General features: G+C 48.9%; 1 protein-coding gene across 5 annotated transcripts in view; it reads right to left on the bottom strand.

Annotated features, from left to right (window-relative positions):
• The window catches only part of MTCL2 (microtubule crosslinking factor 2), a 73,001-nt gene that overhangs the window by 25,469 nt on the left and 24,708 nt on the right, over positions 1–22,824 (bottom strand). For 4 of the 5 annotated variants that reach the window (XR_014236020.1, XM_082361877.1, XM_082361875.1 and 1 more), the window contains exons 3-8: positions 19,653–19,811; positions 9,867–9,929; positions 8,022–9,209; positions 5,893–6,039; positions 2,776–2,901; positions 1,273–1,503 (exon numbers count right to left, since the gene is read on the bottom strand). Coding sequence is in view for 4 of the 5 variants with exons in the window: in XM_082361877.1 (XP_082218003.1) it covers positions 1,273–1,503; positions 2,776–2,901; positions 5,893–6,039; positions 8,022–9,209; positions 9,867–9,929; positions 19,653–19,811 (1,914 nt within the window). In the remaining variant the exon portion in view is untranslated. The remainder of the gene's footprint in view (positions 1–1,272; positions 1,504–2,775; positions 2,902–5,892; positions 6,040–8,021; positions 9,210–9,866; positions 9,930–19,652; positions 19,812–22,824) is intronic. The other variant, XM_082361878.1, reaches the window with a different exon arrangement.

The following is a 22,824-nucleotide window of genomic DNA, read 5'->3' as shown; positions in this document are numbered from 1 at the left end:
CTGGGGGACCCCTGACAGGGCTACATGGGGACTGCCACTGGTCCCCACTGGCTCTGGAATGAGTAGCTTGAACCAGAGAAGGGCCAAGCCTGGGCTAGGGCAGAGGTACCTGTACCTAAAAGGCCAAGGCCAAGGTGAGCAGTGCCAACTCAGGTGGGTGTGACTGAGGTATGACGTCCTTACATGCCCCCTTCTCCTAGCAATGTCAGTGTGCTGATCGTGACAGGAGGAAGGAGATTTGAGGACAAAGGGTCCTGCACAGGCTGAGGGACAAATGGGCCACGTGAGTCCTTCCCAAGCTTCACACATTCCCAAAGCTCCACTCGTCATGTTTCCTGCCACACCCAAATACTACCTGTACTATCAGTAATGCTTTTAAGTCAACCTACCCTTTCTAGTTAAATAAACATATCTAAAAAAGGAAGTTGATATTACTAAAAATGGAAAGCCAGTGTCCATTATCATTGTCAAAGGTAACATTAAAAATAAAATAGGTATATTCATAAGTGAAAAATAAGCAGCAATAAAGAATCAACTACTTTTATAGGTAAAATGTGGATGAATCTCAAAGAATCATATTAAGCAAAAGCCAGACACAAAAGACTACATGCACTTGTATGAAGTTCTAGAATAGGCAAGATTAATCCATGGTGTAAGAAGTCAGAATAGTGCTGACTGCTGGGGTGGGCATATCACCTGTGGCACCCGGGAGCCTTCTGGAGCACTGCAAATGTGCTCATTGTGATCTGGGTGATGCTATACTATGTATCTGCAGGGTGTATACTATAAAACTTCATCAGCCGTACACTTAAGATGTGTGCACCTTACTGTATATAAATTGTACCTTAAAAGAGTAAAAACCATTAATATATACTATATTTGCAAATAATGCAAAAACAACAAAACCAGATCATTAAACGCATCTATATCCTATTGCCAGCTCAAGACTCAGGTTTGTTAAAAAGGGAAACCAACAAATACCGGAGAGGTGTTAAAGACCTACTGGCCCCCAAGCAGACTTCTTCTTGGCAAGGCCGGGACCGAGTCTGTCGTCTTCACCATGGTCTCCCCGGCATCTGCCACAGCACCCAGTAAAGAGCTGGTTCTCAACAAACCGATGCTGAAGGAATGAATGAATGAATGCAAGGATGGAAGCTGCAAGCTGATGCCTCGTATCTGAGCCCCAGGGCTATGTCAACTCAGGCCTATGTCCCTCCTGTCCTCTCTCCTCTACCCCACCCCACCCCAGTCCCAGTCCCAGGGGAACCATACCTCAAGGAAGTCATCCCCCTCGCTGGGCAAAACCTTGCCCTGCCGCCAGCGCTTGAGGAACCACCTGAGCTTCATGAACAGCAGGAGGAAGTTGTGCTTGAACTGCTGGGACTCCTGAACCAACATGTTCTTCTCCTGGCTCCAGAATTTCTGCTCCAGCCTCCGCTGCAGGCTCAGACTCTGCAGCTCAAACTCCCGCCGCAGGAGTGCCCTCTGCTGGTCCTCCTTCAGCTGCAAGGGGGACAAGAGCGTGAGCTACCCCAGCTGTCTAGGGGACCCTAACTCACCCCATTCCAGGCCTCACACAAGGGCCGAGAGGAAATTTCAGGCAGTGCCTGGTGGTGACCCCTGACAGGGATTCCGCCACTAGCAGTTCATTGTGTTGAAATAAACAGTGCCTTCTGCTACTCCAGGGGAGAGAGACTCATAAAAACAGCAGCAATCGCAGTAACAATCAGTGAAAGAGCTGGGATCTGAATCCGGCTCTGTCTGATTATAAAAACCATGACATCATCTAATGAGCCCATACCGGGAACCAATGTTTCACATGAACTCTCACATTCTTTGAGGCACCTGGGAGGGTGAGCAATGATGGCAGGGAGGGGTGACCCACATGCAGAGCAAAGGGCATGCTCGGGGTGAGGAAGGCTGACAGCATTAATACCTTAGTAAGCAACGCGGTGTAATGGCTCAGAGGGAGCCAATAACCTGGATTAGAATCCCAGCCCCAGGGACTTCCCTGGTGGTCCAGTGGGTAAGACTCCATGCTCCCAATGCAGGGGGCCCCAGGCAGGTTCGATCCCTGGTCGGGGAACTAGACCCCGCATGCATGCCACAACTAAGAGTTTGCATGCCGCAACTAAAGATCCTGCATGCCGCAGTGAAGATCTTGCGTGTTGCAACTAAGACCTGGGAAGATCTTGCGTGTTGCAACTAAGACCTGGCACAGCCAAATAAATAAAATAAATAACAAAAAAATATTAAAAACAAACAAACAAAAAGAATCCCAGCCCCACCTTGCCCTGCAAGTGCAACCCTGGGCAAAGCACTTCAGCACTCTGGGCATCAGTTTCCCCACCTGTAAAATGGGGACACACTTCACAGGGGAAAACATGAGGATTAAAGGACATGATGTGTGGCAAGTGCCCTGACATACAGTAAGGGCTTAATAAATGCTTTCTACTAGCAGAGCTACCATCTTGATTACCAGCCAGGCCTACGGCCTTTCTAATACAGATTTTCAACTCTGACGGGGCAATATTTCATAGATGGGAAACTGAAGCCCAGAGAGGAGACAGAATGGGCTTGAGGTCACACAGACAGTCAACGACAAGCCCAGGATTCCAGCCCAGCACAGCTAATGCATAAGCACCAGTGCAGCATGGGGCGAGAAGACACAGGTTTCCCCTGACATTCCTGCCTCTGAAGACCCATGGGCCGCTAAGGTTTGGTTCAGGGAAGACAGGTTGCAGTAGGTGCAGGAGAGCCCTGGGCACCACCCACCTGCACCATTTTCTGGTTGAAGTTTTCAGCCTCCTCCTTCCGCAGCTGCCGCTCTTGGGAGAGCTGCTCTTGCAGGCCCCGGAGGCTGTCATGTGCTTCGGCCAGCACCAGCTGCAGCTCCTTGATCTGGGGTCGAGATGAGGGACACAGATAAGGAGGAGGGAGAGAGCAGGAGGAGGACAGAAGCTGCAGTCAAAGGATGAGAGTCGTAGGAGAGCAATTGCAGTAAGTCAGGCCCAAGCTGTCCTTCCCGTATAAATCGGGCATGGCAGCTGTCCCTACCTCGGTGGGTTGTCATGACGATGAAATGAAACAGTGCACATCAAATCTAGCTATTGTTATAATTTTAGCTTGATAATTTCTTGCAGAAATTTATTTGTAGAAAATAAATACTATGAAAACTCAGTTTAATTCACAAAGATGTTCCTCTCGTTTATAATTGCAGTAATTTACAAACAACTAAGATAAGTTAGGGATCAACCATATGAGTTTCATGGGTCTATACTTATGTTAAAATCCATTCAACTGTACACTTAAGGATAGTGCCCTTGGGAATTCTCTGGTGGTCCAGTGGTTAGGACTCCACACTTTCACTGCCGAGGGTGAGGGTTCGATCCCTGGGTCGGGGAACTAAGATCCTGCAAGCCACGTGGCATGACCAAAAATAAAATTAAATTAAAAAAAAAAAGGATAGTGCCCTTTATTGTATGTATATTATTATGTTATACTTCAATAAAAAGTTAAAAATTTATATACTCAATAGAAAAACATGAAGGACATGGACACACACAAACTAAATGTTCACAGTGGTTAATTATGTGATAATCTTGTGATCTTGACTTTCTTCTTTATATCCTTATGCAATGCTGCTTAGGGACTTTATTATAGTTATTTGTTGTTTATAATGACTAATAAAACCTTACAAAAAAGACAATAAAACTCTACCTTTGGTGAGGGAGGGGCGGGGGGATTGGGTTTATAAGGATTTGTAGCTAAACAAGCAAAAAAAAATCTATTTTGTTAGAAGTCAGGATGGTGACTAGATGGGGAGGAGAAGGGAAGCTTCCAGGGCCAGGTCATGCTCTGTTCATTGATTTGCTTGCTGATTACACAGTAGTGTTCAGTTTATGAAAATTATTTGAGCTGTACACTTACAATATGAGTGCTTTACTGCATGTATGTTATACTTCACTTAAGATTTCTAGGAACCTAGAAAAATGGTACAGATGAACCAGGTTGCAGGGCAGAAGTTGAGACACAGACGTAGAGAACAAACGTATGGACACCAAGGGGGAAAACTGCGGTGGGGTGGGGATGGTGGTGTGCTGAATTGGGCGATTGGGATTGACATGTATAAAGTGATGTGTATAAAATTGATGACTGATTAAAAAAAAAAAAAGATTTCTAAACGTATTTCTACTAATAAAGGGAAATTTTTATGCTGTCATGTTAAGCAAGAAAACAAAAAAGAGAAATGTCAGCTCCAACACCTACATAAAAGGTTTCCAGGTATGGCAAGATGTCCCTCTGTGAAAAAACCAAACACTCATTATCTGGCCAATAATGTAAAAATTTGGCAATGGAAGGCACTCTGGCTTGAGGTATATCCTGTATGCCTGTTTTTGTTTTTTTGTTTTTAATATCTATTTGGCTGCATCGGGTCTTAGTTGTGGCACAAGGAATCTTTTGTTGTGGTGCATGCGCTTCTCTCTAGTTGTGGCGCATGGGCTACAGAGAGCATGGGCTCAACAGTTGCGGCACATGGGCTCTCTAGTTGTGGCGTGCGGGCTTAGTTGTCCCGAGGCATGTGGGATCTTAGTTCCCCGACCAGGGATCGAACCCGCGTTCCCTCCATTGGAAGGCAGATTCTCAACCACTGGACCACCAGGGAAGTCCTGTGTATGCCTGTTTTTTATTAAAAATCCTTAAAGGGCTCAATACTACCTATCTCTGGTGTTCTCCTTAAACTCAGTGCCCAACACGGTGCCTGGCAAATTGTGACTTCTCAGTAAAGAGTGGCTGAATGAAACAATAATTGAGGGCAGGTAGGAAATTATTTTCTCTGCAGGTGAGCTGGCCTATCTCTTTTTCTCAAAAAATAAGAACTAAGTATCTCATGCTTCCTGCCCCCTTCTCTCCTCTTTTGCCATGGCTGCTAGGACACTCAGGCCACTTCAAGAGTTTGATCCATCAGCTTCGAGGGAGCGTCTCCCCCTTCACAGTTGCAGACTGGTCTCCCTGGGACCAAAAGTTGCCTTCCTAGGGATGCTGAGAAGAAAAGGACGCTCAGGTTGGGGCACACATGAGACTCCCCATGGTTCAGGAGTCTCAGGGAGGCCCCATCCAGTCCATAGGAGCCTTTTCCTGCTTCAGGTTCATTATGAAGTGCTGGGGAGAGGCTCAGTAGGCTTGGGAGGGGCTCAGAACCATCCGGAATTCCTCAAGGACCAGGGAATCCTAGAAATTCTACAGCCACCACCCACTCTAATCCTCCCATATTACAGGTGAGGAAGCTGCAGCCAGAGAGTGGGAACATGCCTGAGGCCACACAGCCTGGCAGATCTCCTGAGGCCCAGTGATGTGTCATCCTCCTCCTCCTCATCCTCACCCAACAGGGACCAGGCCTTAAGCTAAGGCTTTTCATGTATTTAATCCTTTCAACAACCCTATGACACTTTACCTTTATTTTAAAGGTGAGAAAACTGAGGATCAGAGAAGTAAAGTGACACTTGTACAATTTTACAACTAGTATACATAGATCCACAATCTGAACCCAGTCAGCCTGACTGTAGAGATTGCTGCCTTCCTGCTAAAGAAATTACTGTTTCCATTAAATGACATAAATTATTAAATTCCCTGTGGAATTCAGCAGTATAGGAGAACAAGATCAATTTCCTCGGATAAGTTTATAAACTTCCTTTCATCAGGCCCCGAGAATGGCCCAAACTTCCTTGTTTCCCTCTCAGCCCTTGCTGTCAGGAAGCTTGGAACCAAAGGAAATACTCAAAACCCATATCATCATCACCAGCTAAGATTCTCCACAGGTCACTCTGCTCTTGAGCGGCCTCAGCCATTCTCCTCCTACCCTCCCTCCTGCCCGCTCAGGCCTATGCCCACCTCAGAGGCATAGGAATCATTGTCTTCAGCTCGGTAAGGCCTGAAGCTCCGGCTGGGGTCGGGCTTGGAGTCCAAGTCGCCGCTGCGGAAGGCCTCTCGTATCCTGGGCTCCCATTCCGGCAGGTCCCTGAGGTCAGGTGGCTGCACCTAGAGGCACAGGCAGAAGAGACTAAAGGTAACCATGGGGAGGAGGACACGGGGGTGCTAGAAACTGCACCCACCCCAGGCCTCTGGCTCTGTAAGAGGCCTCTGACCGCACACCTGAGGGCAGGGGCCTAGGTGGATTTGCCTCCGTAGCCCAGCCCCAGCCCTGGTTGGCACACTGCGACTACCCCATGAATGTCTGTTGAAAGGCTGAATGACTAGTGGTGAGTGAAAACACTGATTCTGTGAATGCCTGTCTTGTGCACAAACCTTCTGAGCCAGCTTCAACTGTCCTCCCACACATGCGGCCCCAGCTCATTCCTACCCCAAGGAGAACCAAGAGGGAGACCCAACATAGGGCAGTCTGCTTGCTTAAGAAAAGCAAGACCGAGCCAGATGCACAAGGTACTGATTAAAGAAATTAGTTGTCAGAAAGAAAGAGCTAAACCTCTCTGTACAGACATGGGAAGACGCCCCTCCCCCATTGCTCTCAGGATGAAGATCAAACCTCCCGACACTGGGTCCAGCCGCACTCTTTCCCTTAGTCCTTGGACACATCCTGCTCCTTCTGGCCATGATGCCTTTGCACAGGCTGTTCCCTCTGCTTAGAACACCCTTCCCCTGGTAATCCATCCTTCTGATCTCAGCTCAGATCAGAGGTCCTCCCTGACCCAGGGTCTAGGTCAAGCTTCTCGTTCACAGAAGCCAGCACCTTTCCTAGCGAGCCCTCATCTCAGTTTGTGATTTCCCATTCAATGGCATGATATTTTGATTAACATCTCTTTCCCCACTAGATGATATAGGCTGGGGGGCAGGAATCATAACTGTTTATTTGCTTACCATGGCACCTCCAGCACTAAGAACAAAAAGCATATGAACAATAAATACAGCATCGTAAATAAATGAACAAATAGATACATTACACAAGAAAAACAAGTTGTGTGGTAGCAGGAGGTATAACATAAAACAATTTGAGGCAAAAACAAATATATGAGAGTACGTGGAGAGAAAGAGTTAGAACGGCATGCTGTGATGATGAAATGTTCTAGATCTGCACCACTTGACACATGCAGCTACCGAGCCCTTGAAATGTGGCTGAACTGAAGAAGTGAATTGTCAATTATATGTACCGTACTTTTTATTAATTTAATTTTAAGCAGCCCACATGTGCCTATATGACAGCAGTGCTCCAAAACCAGTGTTAATAGCAAAACCTTGAAGGAGTAAGAAGCAGGGAGGAGGAGGCTTCATCTTTTTACCAGAGGCACTTCTGAAACTCTTTGCATGTTTATGGATTACTCTTGCAGTGATGCTTTTTGGGGGGACAAGTGCTTTTGCTATTTTAATTTTTCTAAGTAGTAGTTTATAGATATCAAGGCTGGAAGTTCATTACCTTTAGAAAGCCAAGTTTCTGGCCTTTGCACAGGATCTGACCAACGCTTTTTTTTTTTTTTTTTTAAATAATACTGGTTTTAAAATACAGCATTGCAAAAGAAACATGAAGAGAAGAAAGGGCGACCTGGCAAAAAGATAGGGCTTTGGAATGAATCCCTTTATCAACAGTAAATGACTAAGGGAACTGTGGTATATTCACCCCATGGGATCATATTCAGTCATGAGAACACACACATTATTGCCACCTGAGACAACAAACATAATGGTGAGTGAAAAGTCAGGCACAGGTGAGTGTGTTCTGTGTGATTCAATTTATGCAAAGTTCAAAGACAGGCAAAACCGAATCGAGAGGAGGTACCTTTGGGAGTGGGGATAGTGGCTAAAAGGGGACCTGAGGAGGGGCTTCTGGGGCGCTGGTCCCGTTCTAGTTCTTGTCCTGGGTGACGCTTACACAGGTGTGCTCACTTTGGGAAAAGTCATTAAGCTGTGTACTTGTGCTTTGCGTGCCTCTCTGTATGTATGGTTCAGTAAAAAAGCCCATACCTACATATATAAAAAAAGTAACAGGGCCTGTGACTGGGACATCTTACCTGGAAGTCTGAGCCAAGGTCTTTGGCAAGAAGAATCTCCTTGGAGGGTCCCTGGGAGCCCAAGGCGGGCAGCGTCGAGAAGGGCTCGGGCTGCTCCTTGCTGGGGCCCCCGAGGACCGAGTCCGCCTTCCGCGTGAAGGCGTGGAGCTCCTGCTGGAGCAAGCTCAGCCGCACCAGGAGGGCGTGGATCAGCTTGGTGTCCCTGGGGCCCTCGCTGTTGTTGTCGGGGGCCTCGTGCAGCCGGAAGTCGGCACACTCGTTGTCCAGATACGGGCGGAGGCCGGCCGTGAAGCCGTTGGCATCGGCCACCAGGACGTCAATGGCCTTGCTGACCAGGACGGCCTGCTCCCTCAGCCCCGGCAGCGCCTCGGCCTCCCGGGCCCTGCAGAGCCGGGCGGTGTGGGGTCCGTGGGCCTCGCCTAGGGCCGCGGGCACACACTGGGCCGAGTCCCCAGCCTCGGCGTCCGTCTCCAGCATCGGCCGCGTGCTCTGGCAGGAGGCGAGGTCACAGCGCTGGAGGTTGGAGAGGAGCACCCGGTTCTCGTACTGCAGCTTCTTGACCTTGCCGCTGAGCTCGCCGATCTGCAGCTTGGCGGCTGCCAGCTCCTCCTGCGAGGGCTCGCTGAGCACGGAGCAGCTGTCCTCCGACAGCGTCACGTCCAGCTCGTGCTCCGAGCGGTACTTGGCCAGCTCGCTCAGCAGCAGCTTGTTCTGGTCCTCCAGCTCGGCTGAGGAGCGCCGGAGCAGCTCGGCCTCCTCCTCCACGAACTGCAGGTGTCGCCGCAGCTCCGCCAAGCTCTCCCCGCACTCGCCGCCGCCGCCCAGAGCGGAGAAAGCCAGGCGGGCCTCGGGGCCCCCGCAGCCGCCGCCGTGATCCTTCATGTCGTCCATCTCGGCCCGCAGGCCGCGGTTTTCCACCTCCAGCTCCACGATGCGGCGGCTCAGCAGGTTGGCTTCCTCCTCCACCAGCTTCAGATGAACCTTGAGCTCCGTCTCCCGCGAGTGGGGTGCATCCGCCAGCTCCTCGGCCGACAGGGCGCCATCCAGGTCCCCGTAGAGCGAGCGGTACTTGAGCAGCTCCTCCTTCATGCTGTCATTCTCCTTGGCCAGCTTGGTGAGCTTCTTGCACATGAGGGCTGACTCCTCCTTTGCAAAGTGCAGCTGGCACTTCAGGTCAGCACTGTCCTCCTGGGGCCCGAGGGGGAACAGGGACAGGCACGACCCAGCAAGGTTAGTGTTGGGAGGCTCAACCACAGCATTTCAGGGAGCACTAAGTGCTGGGAACACAGCCCTGACCTTCAAGGAGCTCTGGATCCAGAGGGGAAGCAGAGAGGGGGACATACATATTGCAGCACAGATGGGGCACTGCATGTAGCCTGGGGAGTCCAGGAGGGCTTCCTGGAGTAGGCAACATTCTGCCAGGGTCAGTGTTGCTGCTACTACTACTACCATTACTACTGCAGTTTTCTCATCTGTAAAATGGGGCAATAACATTCCCTCCCTCACAGACCATGAAAAAAATTAAATGAGACAATATATAAAAAGTGCCTGATACCCTGACCATCCAGGACCACTAGAAACGAACTATATTCTATGCCTGACCTGTGCTACATATAGCACTTTCTCTAGCAGAGCATGTGAGAACCATGGGCTCAGGGTGTAGTTTGGGGAAGTAAAGTACACAGCGAAGCTAAGAAAGTGAACAAGGGGAGGATGGAGTAGAAACTGGGGCAGGGTGGGCACCTCTGGGGACTCCCCGAGCCACACGGAGTTAGGCCTGGGGACTTCAGACTGAAAGCTACTGCTGGGGGCTGCACAGAGGCTGTGGAGGCTGACGGGAGGTACCTGCATGGAAGGTTTCTTGTCCGTCTTCCCAAGGGAGCGGGTTCCTCTTTTCTTCAAGGAATGCTGGAGCGAGATTAAAAAAAACTGAACTGAAAGCTCACAAGGGTGATGCACATCCAAAGAGCAGTCACAGTGCCTAGGGTTCCGCTGAGGGCCCCTGCCCTCCCTGGCCAGCGCAGCCCAGCCACGTCCAGCCTTGACCAGCATCAACTGCTGAGCCAGAGGAGTCTCAAGACCACCCAATGGGCTGCAAATGGGGAACAGGCCAGAAGCACTTGAGACGATTCTGAACCCACCTGCCCAGGGTTCCTCCCCTCTCTCCCACCCCGAAATTGTGATCCAGTTGGGTTGAGCCCAAGACCCAGAAATCTGGGTTTCTGTTCTTGTTTGTCTTTCATTCATTCACCAAAGACTTCCTGAGCACCTATCATGTGCCAGGCATAGTTAGGCATGGAGAATACAGCAGGGACCATGACAGATAGGGTACTTGAGGGGGATGCTGGAGTGTTATGCCTAGATCCCCCCTTTAGGACTGGGGCACACATTCCCCTGGCTAAGACCTCAAAGTTGAGTCCCTCTCCCAGCGATGGCCATTGGCTGAGGGCAACCACCTCATCCAAGGTCATATGCCTTTCCTGGGTGGGGGTGCTGGGGGGGGCGGGGAACCCACATCCAGTGACTGGTCCATGCCCCCTTCCCACTCCAGCTCCAGAGCTCCCCATGGGATCAGCTGAGGCCATTGGTGTGAATGCTCTGCAGCTCAGTTTCTCCCTCTGCCTCGATCCCTGATGGTGTTATTCCAAGGGGACGTTTCCAGAAGCCTCTTGTATGCACATCTCCATCTCAGGGGGAGTCCTGAGCTCATGGAACTGACATTCTAGTGAGGACTTTAATTCAGCATGGATACTAATAAACAAAATGAATATGGTAAAACAGATCATAACTGTACAAGAGGCTTAGAAATGATGAGGAACTGATCAGTTTTTACAATTTAAATGGTAGGTTTTCATGCAGATTAAAGCAAAATAAGCCTATAATAATCATCATGATTCAAAACTACAGAAGCAATAGGGGAAGAAATTGATACATTTGATTAGATAAGCAAATTCTACACGGGAAAAAAATACCCTAAGGAAAGTAAAAATAGAAATGATTAACTGGGAAAAAATACTTGCAATGTATTACACTGACAAAGGGTTAATATCTTAAATATGTAAAGAGATTCACAAAATAGAGGAAAAAGTCCAACAAACCTATAGAAAAATGGGCTAGAGATATGAAAACCAGTTCACATGCAAAAAAAGATAGATGGCTCCAACCATAGGAAGATGCTCAACCCTATTCATGGTAGAGAAATGTGAATTAAAACTATACTGAGATACAATTTCTCACCTATCAGATTGGCAAAAATCCAAACACCTGACAACACATTCTACTGATGAAACTAAGAAGAAACAGGATCACTCATATTTCACTGGCAAGAATGCAAAATGGCACAAGCCCAATGGAGGGGAATTTGAGGAATTGTTATAAAAATCATTTCTGAACTTTCTCCATGTTTAAAAAAGTCACTCAGTTAGATGCATGAGTCCATTGAACACTTCTTCCCATGAGAGGGGTGCTTCATGTTAGTGGCATATAAAATCACCCTTGGGTTACATTTGACTTTTCAAGTCAGGCAGGTAATTTTCGAGCATGCTCCCAGGTAGTCTGAATACATGGGCTCCCGGTCCCCCACCTCTCACACCCAATCCCTGAAGGTGAGAACCACTGATCTAATCCAAGCCCCCAGTTTACTGAAGGCTAGAGAGAGGTCCCACAGCAAAACCAGAGCTGACCTGGAACCAGTTCTTTTTTTCTTTTTAAGTCTTTACTGAATTTGTTACTATGTTGCTTCTGTTTTATGTTTTGGTTTTTTGGCCATGAGGCATGTGGGATCTTAGCTCCCGGACCAGGGATCGAACCGGCACCTCCTGCATTGGAAGGTGAAGTCTTAACCACTGGACCGCCAGGGAAGTCCCTGGGACCAGTTCTTGACAGAGTTCTTGTTCTAGCTCCAAAGACCTGGAAGGAGAAAATGTGCCTTCCTGGACAAGGGACAGAGTGGAGCCAGCACAGTGGTTCTCAATCTGGGTGCACATCAGAATTACCTAGGGAAACTTAAAAAGAAAAAAAAAGATGCCCAAGGTCCCAACCCCAGAGATTCTCACATCATTGGTCTGGGTAGGTCCCAGGCATCAGTATTTTTAAATAGCTTCCAAGGTGATTCTAATGTGCAGCTAAGCTTGGAACCACAGAGCCAGGGAGACAGGCTCTTAAGTTCATCTTAGAGCCCAATCAATTCCTAAAGAGACCTTTTGAAATGCAAATGAGGCAAGAAGGCAGAGGCTGATATTTCAGACGCTGGGCGCCAAGAGCAGGGAGCCAGTATTTGAGAAGGACTGATGGGGGATCTTTCCAAGGCAAGGAGGAAAGAGTAGCGAAGGCGAGGGTGAGGGCCACAAAACAAGTCCTTCCCCAAAGACCCCCTCCTACAAAAGGGGCCTGGGAAGGGGGTGCTCAGAGACCCCTCCTGGAGTGGTGAGGTGGGGGCCCGGGAGTCAGGTGGTCAGGCTTGCAGATCTGCGCCCGCCCATCACAAGCTGATGGGAGGGCCTGTGAACTCAGCTGGGACCCCCTCAACACGGAGTTGATGATCCTGGGTGAAACCCTTCCTCTCTCTGAAACTCCATTTCATCATCTATCAATACAAAACTGAGCCACGGATTAGGTGACCACTGTAGACTTTCTGGAGGAGGGAAGTGGGGTGACAGTAAGGGGAACCAGGGGTCTCCAGGGGCACTGAGAGGTCCCAGCTATCACACATAAAGGAGTGAGATAACACAAAGCCTAAAGCCATGAAAAAGGACAGAGGGAGAGTGAGATTCACTGACATGGTAAAATCTCTGAGACAGCTTGGTAAGGGAAAGAAGGAAACTGCAAAACAAAACCTGCAACCCAAATGTCCACCAACTGATGAATGGATGAACAAAACGTGGCATAGCCACACAAGGCAATATTAGCCACAGAAAAGAATGAAGCCTTGCTCAGTGCTACAACATGCTTGAAAACATCATGCTGAGTGAAAGAAGCCTGTCACAAAAAGCCACATAGCGTATGAATCCATTTACATGAAGTGTTGAGAATAGGCAAATCCACAAAGGCAGAAAGTAGATTAGTGGTTGCCAGGGAGGAAGAGGAAGAGGGAGTGGGGAGTGACTTGGGGTTTTCTTTCTAGGGTGATGAAAATGTTCTGGAATTAGAGTGGTGACGGCTGTACAACTCTGAATATTCTAAAAACCACTGAACTGTATCCTTTAAAAAGCAAACTATATGGTATGTGAATTATATCTCAATAAAGCTGTTATTAAAAACAAAACTAGAACGTTACCATTTTTATAAAAATAAGACGTGTGTGTGTGTGTGTGTGTGTGTGCATACACATGTGTACATGTGTATGGTGGGGAAATATGGTCTAAAGAATATGCACCAGGCTGATAATGATGAGAGTACAGGGAACTTGCACTTTGCACTTTTCTTCCCCCACATTTTTTCAGGAGGGAAGACATAGTCCTCCAGCGTTTTCTCTTTAAATTTTTAAAAATTATACAATATTTTAAAAAATAAATTAATATATAAAGACACATTCTCACTGTAAATCTGTACTGTTCTGACAAAGCAGAAGCCCCCCTGTTTACACCCCCATCCCTTCTCCTCCTGAGGGTGACCACAGCTGAGGGTCAGCTGGAGCTCCTTCTAGATCTCTGGCTCTGTGTTTAAAATACTGAAATAGATGGTGTTCTTTTAGACTCTCCTTCCTATGTTTACTCGACTCTGTGATCTTTGACTTTTATAATAAGCACCTTAAGCAGAAGAAAACCCCAAAACATCCAGCATTTAAAAAGACAGTCTGTGGTCACGCTGTACTATTCTGTATGTTACAGAAACGGTGCATGTAACATAATCCCATCTTAATGAAAAAAAAATACATAGAGGAATATACAGCATATAAGCATAGAGAAAGGCCTGAAAAGACACAAACCAAACCAAATCACAGGTTAGGCTGAGTCAGGCGTCGAATTGAGGGAAGTGGTTAGGGGAGCCTTTCTTCTTTTATCTTACGTATCGTTATTATTATTTCTTACATTTTGGAGAACACACTCACATACTTCAAACTTCAAAAAACCCAAAAAGGAATACAGTGAACCCTGTAACCAGCTCTCTTGCCTGAGGCAACCAATGCAACCAGAGTCTGACGTGTCCACCCTTAGAGGTATGCTAGGCATGCATTTATATGTTTTTTGTAATGAAATTTTTGCTTCACTGAGCTTATATTACTTTTTTAGTAAAAAAAAATGCATATATACATTTCAATATGTGTGTGTGCATACGTAGAAAAACGTATGGGAAGTATAACATATTGGGAAGTACTCCCACCCAAATAGTAATTTGGTAATTACTCGGAGGAATTCCCTCTGAATATTGGATTACAGGTGAAACTTCTTCTCCTTATGGCTTACTTGTAGTTCCTAGTCTTTCTCTACTACGCATACATTACCTGCTGGGTGGGAGGAGAAAGTTATAGTAAACTGTTTTAAAAATGTACTTCCCCAAGAAAAGTCATGAACACCATTCCAACATATTTTCAGAGGGTGAGTTCTGAGTGCCCACCAGAAAGGGAGGGCAGTGGGCAGAGAAGAGGGGCTGAAGCAGCAAACCTTTTCAGGACCAAAGTGGTTCCAGCCTTTTCTGGATGGAACTGCCCCTGTCCCTGCCCCCCACCTCATCTAAGCCATTTGGGCTCCCACACTGCTCTGCGGCTCTGGAGGGAAAACAAGGCAGGCTCACAGAGCATAAAGTCCTTCCTCCTCTCTGTAGGGCAGCAGCTGGCCAGGCGGCCTGGGGGACTGCGGTGCCCCTCCAGGGAGCCAAGGCCCGTCAGAGCCCCTCTGTCGAGCCCCCAGGGGCAGATGTTCTGGCCCTGGGCCTCAGGTGGGCGGGCTGGGGCAGGGCAGGACAGCACCCGGGCACCAACAAGAATGCCAGTCACAAGTGCCGGACCCCGAGGGCACAATCCTTGGCCTGGCACGCAGCAGGGGCTTCCCCACCCACCAGCAACTCACAAGGCCGCTTTTGAGCAGCCAGGGTGGTGTCTCTAAGCTTCCTTGGTCTAACGGCTCCTAGTAGGAGCAGGAGCTCTGCCCTCCCTTGCCCTTCTCCAGGAGATTAGAAGAGGGTACCTCCGCCCCTCCAGCCCACACGGAGAGGCTGCCTGAGCACAGCTCTGGAGAGGCCCCCTGTCTTCTAACACCTTCCACGCTTCCATGCTACCAGGAAACAAAGACCAACCTTCAAGGAATAAAATGAGCCTTCTGCCAAAACAGTTGGGTAGATTTTCATCCAACTTAGAGGGGATGTTTGAAAAGGTCTCACTGAAAACACAGACTGTGCTGTGTGTACCAAATTTACTCCAGGGGGGGAGCCTGGGGTAGGGGTGCATCTCAAAGACTGAGGCATTCTTCCTCCAAAGCGGCTGAAGCAGCTAGAGAGGCGGTGTGGCTCCGGGCTGGGGGAGGCCGTTTGGGTGGAGGAAACAGAGTGGTTTGACATGGACCCCAAATCAAAGTACAGGGGCAGACGCTGCCAGCAGCAGGCGTTGATTTGCTACCTAACTGCTCCTTCCATGGGCAACTGGCAGTTTGATATGGAGAGCTCCTTGCTAGAGGCAGCAGAAGGATATTTATTGAACTAAGGTAAATGCTTCTCCAGGCCCACAGCCATTGTAGAGGTTGCGAGGGTGGTGATACTGATAATCAGTATTTACCGAGCTCTTATTCTCCACTAAGCATTTTACCTGCTTGTCTTGATTAATTCTCACAAACACCTTTGAGATCTAGGGATTCACGTTCCCATTTTTTAAAAATTTATTATTTATTTATCTTGGCTGTGCCGGGTCTTAGTTGCGGCATGCGGGATCTTTAGTTGCAGCATGCAGACTCTTAGTGGCGGTATGCATGCGGGATCCAGTTCCCCGACCAGGGATCAAACCCGGGTCCCTTGCATTGGGAGCGTGGAGTCTTACCCACAGACCACCAGGGAAGTCCCCATATTCCCATTTTATAAATGAACAAACTGAACACTGGAGTAGTAACATGATTTGCCCAATGCTACAGTTATTTGCAAATAAGTGGCAAAGCCAGGATTCAAACTCAGGCCCGTGTGACTCCAAGTTCGAGTTTGCCCTGCAGCACACAGGCCGCGGCTAGGCTGCATCAGATGACGCCGCCAGCAGAACTGAGATTTGAACCCAGGTGAACTGATGCTATGGTGAGTGCCCTTCCTACCCCATGAGAGTGGGAATCAGGCCAAGAAGCCTGGGCCAGAGAAGGAAGTACTCGTTGGAGTGAGTGGCCTCTTCAGAGCTTCCGAAACACAGCCGGGTTCTAGGAAGGCCCCTGGATGGGGCAAGGAGGGCACGGGCATCGCCGTAAGAGTTAGTGTGGCTTTGGGAGATGGAGAGTCCTGGGTTAGGATCCCATCCTTGTCTTTCCCCTGTCCCATCTATATACAGCAAGTCCACGCTTTCACTGCCAAGGGCCTGGGTTCAATCCCTCGTCCCGCAAGCTGTGTGGCGCAGCCAGAAAAATAAATAAACAAAATAAAATAAAATGGGGACAAAATCACTATGTACCTTGGGAGGCTGCTGGCTACACAACGTGAAGACACACACGAAACGCTTAGTGCAGTGCCTGGTACGGAGCAAGCACTCAGACACAGCAGCTATGTTATAATAAATCCCATCAACACTGATATTGGCTTTCTGCCTAAAATGCAAAGACGGGGAATGATACTGGACTGGGGGTGGCGGTGGCTCGTGTTACGATTTTTGAGCTGCAGCCCAGCTGGCAACGGTGCCACTGCAGAACACAACTGGGGCAGGCCACCCTCCCTCCTCTCTAGCAAAGAGCCATCTCCATAGCAACCACATCAGCTCAGGCCAGGGGCTCCTGTCCCCAGCCGGGTGACAGCATCGCCACAGCAACCTGTCAGGATGGCAAAGGCAGATCTCCATGATGGGACTGGAACAGCTCTGGCAGAAGAATTGCTAAGGGACCCTCGTCTCCATAGAAACCATATCAGGAAGGAGAGGGAGGAGAGAGGGCAATCAGCAAATAAACACAGCGCCACACCTCCTTCAGCCGGTCCTAAGACACCGAGGGGCACATCAGGGAGGGCTAGGCCAGCCTCACTGACATCGCCTTCAAGAGGAAGTGAACCAGTGTTTCCTGAGCACCAACTGTGTGCCAGGCACCACAAAGGGCTCTTTACATGCTTGACTTTATTTAAAATTTCACTAATAATAACCACGCCCCCCCCCAAAACCCCTAAATACAGCAATCATAGGATAAAAAGCAAAAGCCATTGCCTACCATACTCCCACCATTTCTAATACCTCAGTTCAGTGCGTTTTCCTCCAGACTTTCCTCCAGGCTATTCATTTGCACATATAGACACATGCTTCAAAATCAGTTCGTCCTGTATGGCTTTCCAAAATAATTAGTGGGATTGCACAATATGTATGGTTCTATAGCTTTCTCTTCCTGCTTAAAAATGTACCTTAGAGATCTTTCCACATCAGTACATATGTATCTGCCTTTTTTCTTAAATCGTGGGAAAGTACACCTAATATAAAATTTACTATTTTAACCATTTTTTTCTTTTTTATGGCAGTAAAATATACATAAGATCTGCTATTTTTAGCCATTTTCAAGTGTACAATCCAGTGGCATCATCACCATTCACCTCCAGAACTTTGTCATCATCCCAAACTGAAATGCTGTACCTATTAAACAATATCTCCCTATACCCTCCTCCCTCCAGGCTCTGGTAACCTCTAACCTACTTTCTGTCTCTATGAATTTGACTACTCTCCGTATCTCATCTGAGTGGAATCATATAATACTCGTCGTGTTGTGTCTGGCTTATTTTACTGAGCACAGTGTCCTCGAGGTTCACCCACGTTGTAGCCTGTTTCAGAATCACATTCCCTCTTAAGATTATACATACATTGTAAGTATATACTACATTTTTGTTCATCGATGGACATTTGGGTTGCTTACACCTTCTGGCTACCGTGAATAATGCTGCTATGAACATGAGGGTACAAATATCTGTTCGTGTCCCTGCTTTCAATTTTGGTATATACACAGAAGTGGAATTGGCTTATTTGGTAATTCTGTTTAATTTTCTCAGGAACCGCTATACTACCTTATTCTTTTTAACTTCTTCACAGTGTTCTATGGTTACCCAATCTTATGAATGACCATGAACAACCTCATAAACTGGGTACTGTTATTATCCTGATGTCACAGATGAAGAAACTGAAACTTAGGGGAGGTGGCTTCAGGGTCTCAGCCCCATCTCAGCCAAGGAAAGGCTGGGTGAACTCAGGCAGGCTCTCCCTCTCGGACCTCTGTTCCCTCTCCTTTACAATGGGAACAGGCTGACATCCGAGGCACCTTCTGAAACTGTCTCTCCTTTTCACTATCAAGGGTGGCAGCAATGAGATGTGTGAAGATGGTCCCCTGTTATCGGCCAGGCCACGGAGGGCAGGAGGCTGCCTGGGGGAGGGGGCCTCCCACGCAGCCCTGGGCAGCCCTGAGTAGCAAACACCTCCCATCTCCACACCGAGAAGCCTTTGGCACGTCACACCAACACACCCAGCGGGGAGGGCAGCAGAAGGATTGTTATGGCCTCAGGGCCGTGGTGTCTGTTCTGGAATGCTGGCACGCCTGCCCTTGGGAAGGTGAGAACTGTGCCCCAGAACAACGTTCGATCCTAGCATGCCTCATGAGCAGCCAGACAGCTGAGGCCCAGCTGTGCCTCTGGGGGCAGAAGGCACCCGGGCCGCCTGGGACACAGACCCCTGGATTCTGGAGGATTCCAGCCCTTAGGCATCACCTGGGCTGATGGTTTCCAATCTGTACAGCCCACTGGGCCCTACGTGACCTGGAGGACATCGCTCCCTCCCTCAGGGCTGTGTTTTCATCCATAAAACTGGTACAATCACAACCTCATCGGGCCTTTCTGAAAATCATGGGGAGTGTCTAGCATGGTGCTTAACATGCTGTACACCTAACACACAGCAGAAGGGAGAATGGGATGCCAGGTGGCGGGACTCTCATGACCAAAGACAGAGAGGCTGGTGCCTGGGGTCACACTGAAGAAGCATCTGTGTCCTGGAAATGTGTTAAGACACCAGCCAGAGGCCCAGACCCGGCAGTGACTTTATACCGAGTGGCAGTGCCGGGCAGTCTCTAAAGCATGTCCACAAAATCTATACCACTTGGTCCTTCCAATGACTCGAAGTATTACTATCCCATTTTATAGATGAGGAAACTGAGGCACAGAGGGCTGGGTCCCTTGCTCAGCACTGTTGCATGTTTTCTCAGGCAATCCTCTCCCAGCTGTGGTCCTTTGATGGCTGACTGTCTCCTTCGTCAGCCTGTGGGCTCCTCGAGGACAGGAACCAGATGTCTCTCACGCACCCCTGTGTCCTTAGTAACCAGCACACAGTGAACACAGGAGGTGCTCAGGGAGCGTGTGCTGGAGCAGTGAATGAATAGACAGCTCTGCCAGGGAGGCATAACTGTGCAGAGACAGAGGTTCAGAGACACTGGCTGGATGGGGCTGGCACATGCCTGCCCGGCCCAGGCCTGGCCCTGCCGGGGTGGACGGGGCCCTCACCTCTCTCGGCCGCTCCAGCTCCGTCTGCAGCACCTGCTTGGCCAGCTCGGTCTCAATGAGCCGCTGCCGAAGCTCCTCATTCTCCTCCTCCAGTCTCGCCCGTTTCTTCTCCACCGCCTCGAGCTCTTTATGCAGCCGCACGGAGATGTCCTTAGAGACCTGAGCAAAGGTGGGTGATGAGCAGGGCATGAGCAGGCCATCCCACCTCTACCACAGAGCAACCCCAGGGTAGGCAGGTACTCTCATCACCCCCACTTAGAGAAGAGGAAACTGAGGCACAGAGAGGTCAAGTAACTCACCAAGGGTCGCACAGCCAGGAAGTGGTAGAACCAAAACCCAAACCCAGGCACCCTGTGTTTCCTATGTCCACATCATAGTTCAGCTCCCAGAAAGCTATAGAGGCAGTGCCTGTTCTTAGCAATGCCTTTACTTTTATCTGGGCTTTTTAATGCTTCCAAAAGCCTCTCCTGTCTACCCTCTTGCCCAGTCCTCACCAGAGCTTATGACAGGACCAGAAGCTCATTTTATTTATTTTTTTTAAATTTAATTTTATTTATTTTTTTTAATACAGCAGGTTCTTATTAGTTATCCACTTTATACAAATTAGTGTATATATGTCAGTCCCTATCTCCCAATTTATCCCACCACCACTACCCCCCAAGAAGCTCATTTTAAAGGGAGGGGAAACCCAGAGCAAGATGGGCATCCCCAGAGCCACTTGAACCCCATCTCTGCCAGTGACCAGCATACGTTCCTGGGCAAATTATTTCCCTACTCTGGGTCTCAGTCTCCTTAACTACAAAATGGGTGCAATAATAACAGCACCAACCTCATGGGCCGACAGGAGGACTGAATCAGCGATTGCACAAAGGCTTGGCTGAGCGCCTGCACAGTGCGCACTGGGTAAGTGGTGGTTGCTGCTGGGAGGCGCTGAGCCCAGAGGGGGCATGACTTGTGGAGGGTCACAATGTGACACAGACCCTGAGGCCTATTTCCAGTTGTCTGGGATACAGAACATACCCCCAGTGACAAAGGCTGGGCAGATGTCCAAGTCATCCCTACAGAAGGAGCTAATGGAGCTGCAAACTCCAATCCCGGTTCCAGGACTCTGCTGCAACAGCACCCCGTTTCCTTGAGGACCCCTCTGTCCTGTCCCCTGCTGGCTGGGGTGAAAGGTAGGAAAGGGGGTCTCTTCTCTGGGGATGAGGAAGGCCCTTCTGAGCTGGTAAATCACAACTAGCCTCCATCCCCAAGTGGACTAAGTACTAGCATTTGTTGAATACCTGCTATGTGCCAGATTCATTCCTCTTCACCCCAACTCTGCCCCCATTTTACTGGCAAGGAAACTGAGGCTCAGAGGGCAAATGACTTGCTCAGAGTCAAACAGAGCTAGTGTGGGCCAAGCTGGAGAGAGCTCAGGGGCTTTGGCTGAAGGGCCAGCCCACAAGGGGTATGAGGGCTTTGCCAGCAAGAGGTATGTGTGGGGCAGACAGCCCAGTGCCTCGTGCCTGCCAGTCTCGGAAATGGCCATGGCACCTCCTCCCTGCCGGAAGGGAAGAGGGCCCTCCCTGGCTCTGCCTTCTGCCTGGGCCCAGGCCCAACTCGGCACGGACCCCTTGGCAGTGTGCAAGGCAGGCCAGGAAAAACAACGGCCAGAAAGGAAATCGAGCCCTGCCTCCCCCTCCTCCCTCTGTTGCTCACTGCCTCTCTCAGCCCCCTGAAGATCTCCTAGGACAGCTGGAAGCTGGCCCACGAGGCTCCTCCCACAGTCTCTCTAGGCCACCAAACCCTCCTCATCCACAAAGTGGGGGGAGCAATCCCTCACTAGCAGAACGAGGACTTTGCAGGTGGGAAGACTAGATTCAAGCCTGATTCCAGCCCTCACTGGGTGTGTGACCCAGGACAGGTTACTTAACCATTTGAAGTCTCGGTTTGGTCATCAGTAAAAGGGGGTTCATATAGCCTAGTCACGAGGCCTGCTGTGAGGAATAAAAGACATAGTGCTTGGAATCCCACTACTGTGCATATACCCAGAGAAAACCATAATTCAAAAAGACACAGGCACCCCAATGTTCACTGCAGCACTATTTACAATAGCCAGGTCATGGAAGCAACCTAAACGCCCATTGACAGACGAATGGATAAAGAAGATGTGGTACATATATTACAATGGAATATTACTCAGCCATAAAAAGGAATGAAATTGGGTCATTTGTAGAGACGTGGATGGATTTAGAGACTGTCATACAGAGTGAAGTAAGTCAGAAAGAGAAAAACAAATATCGTATATTAATGCATATATGTGGAACCTAGAAAAATGGCACAGATGAACCTGTTTGCAGGGCAGAAATAGAGACACAGATGTAGAGAACAAACGTATGGACACCGAGGGGGGAAGGCGGCAGTGGGTGGGGTGGTGGTGGGATGAATTGGGAGATTGGGATTGACATGTATACACTAATATGTGTAAAATAGATAACTAATAAGAACCTGCTGTAAAAAAAATAAATAAAATAAAATTCAAAAATTAAAAAAAAAAAAGACATAGTGCTTGGGCTGGTGGCTGGAACATAGCAGGTGCTCAAAAGTATGATTTTTAATGCATTGTCAAGATTACTGCTTCACCTCTGTGCACTGACTTTATCCAGGTTGGCCCAATACCCCACAACCTCACTCTTGAGTTTAGTGTCCGGGTATTCAGCCCCAGGTCCCAAGTTTTAGGCTATTAGGTTACCCAGTGAGTACCTGTCCTGATCAATACTCCATTCATTCATTCATTTATTCATTCATTCATCTGCTTAGCCCCTGGGGGCAGGAGTGGTGGAGCACAGAGGTCCAGGCCCCAGGCCATGCCGGGGCTCCTTCATATCTCTGTGTCCCAGTAGCAGCGCAGGGTCTGGCACACACTAAGTGCCTAATAAATGCTTGTTGGATGAACAAACAAATCCAAGACCCCAGCAAGCAAAAAGGGAGGGAAATGAAGGAGTGAATGACTGAAACATGGGGAGCTGCACATGCCCTAGCTTGGCTGGGGATGCTCCCCCCAACTGCCCACACCCCCAAGTGTCCAGAGAGGGCTGTGTTCTTGACCGGGATGGGGGATCAGCTGTTGGTTGGACTGGGGGCTCCTCTCCCAACTATGCTCCCACCTGGGCCAGCTCCTCTCCACCTG

Source organism: Balaenoptera borealis, assembly GCF_965194805.1.
Source record: "Balaenoptera borealis genome assembly, chromosome: 16".
In the NCBI taxonomy this organism is placed as follows: domain Eukaryota; kingdom Metazoa; phylum Chordata; class Mammalia; order Artiodactyla; family Balaenopteridae; genus Balaenoptera; species Balaenoptera borealis.
This window is presented reverse-complemented; position numbering and strand designations above follow the sequence as displayed.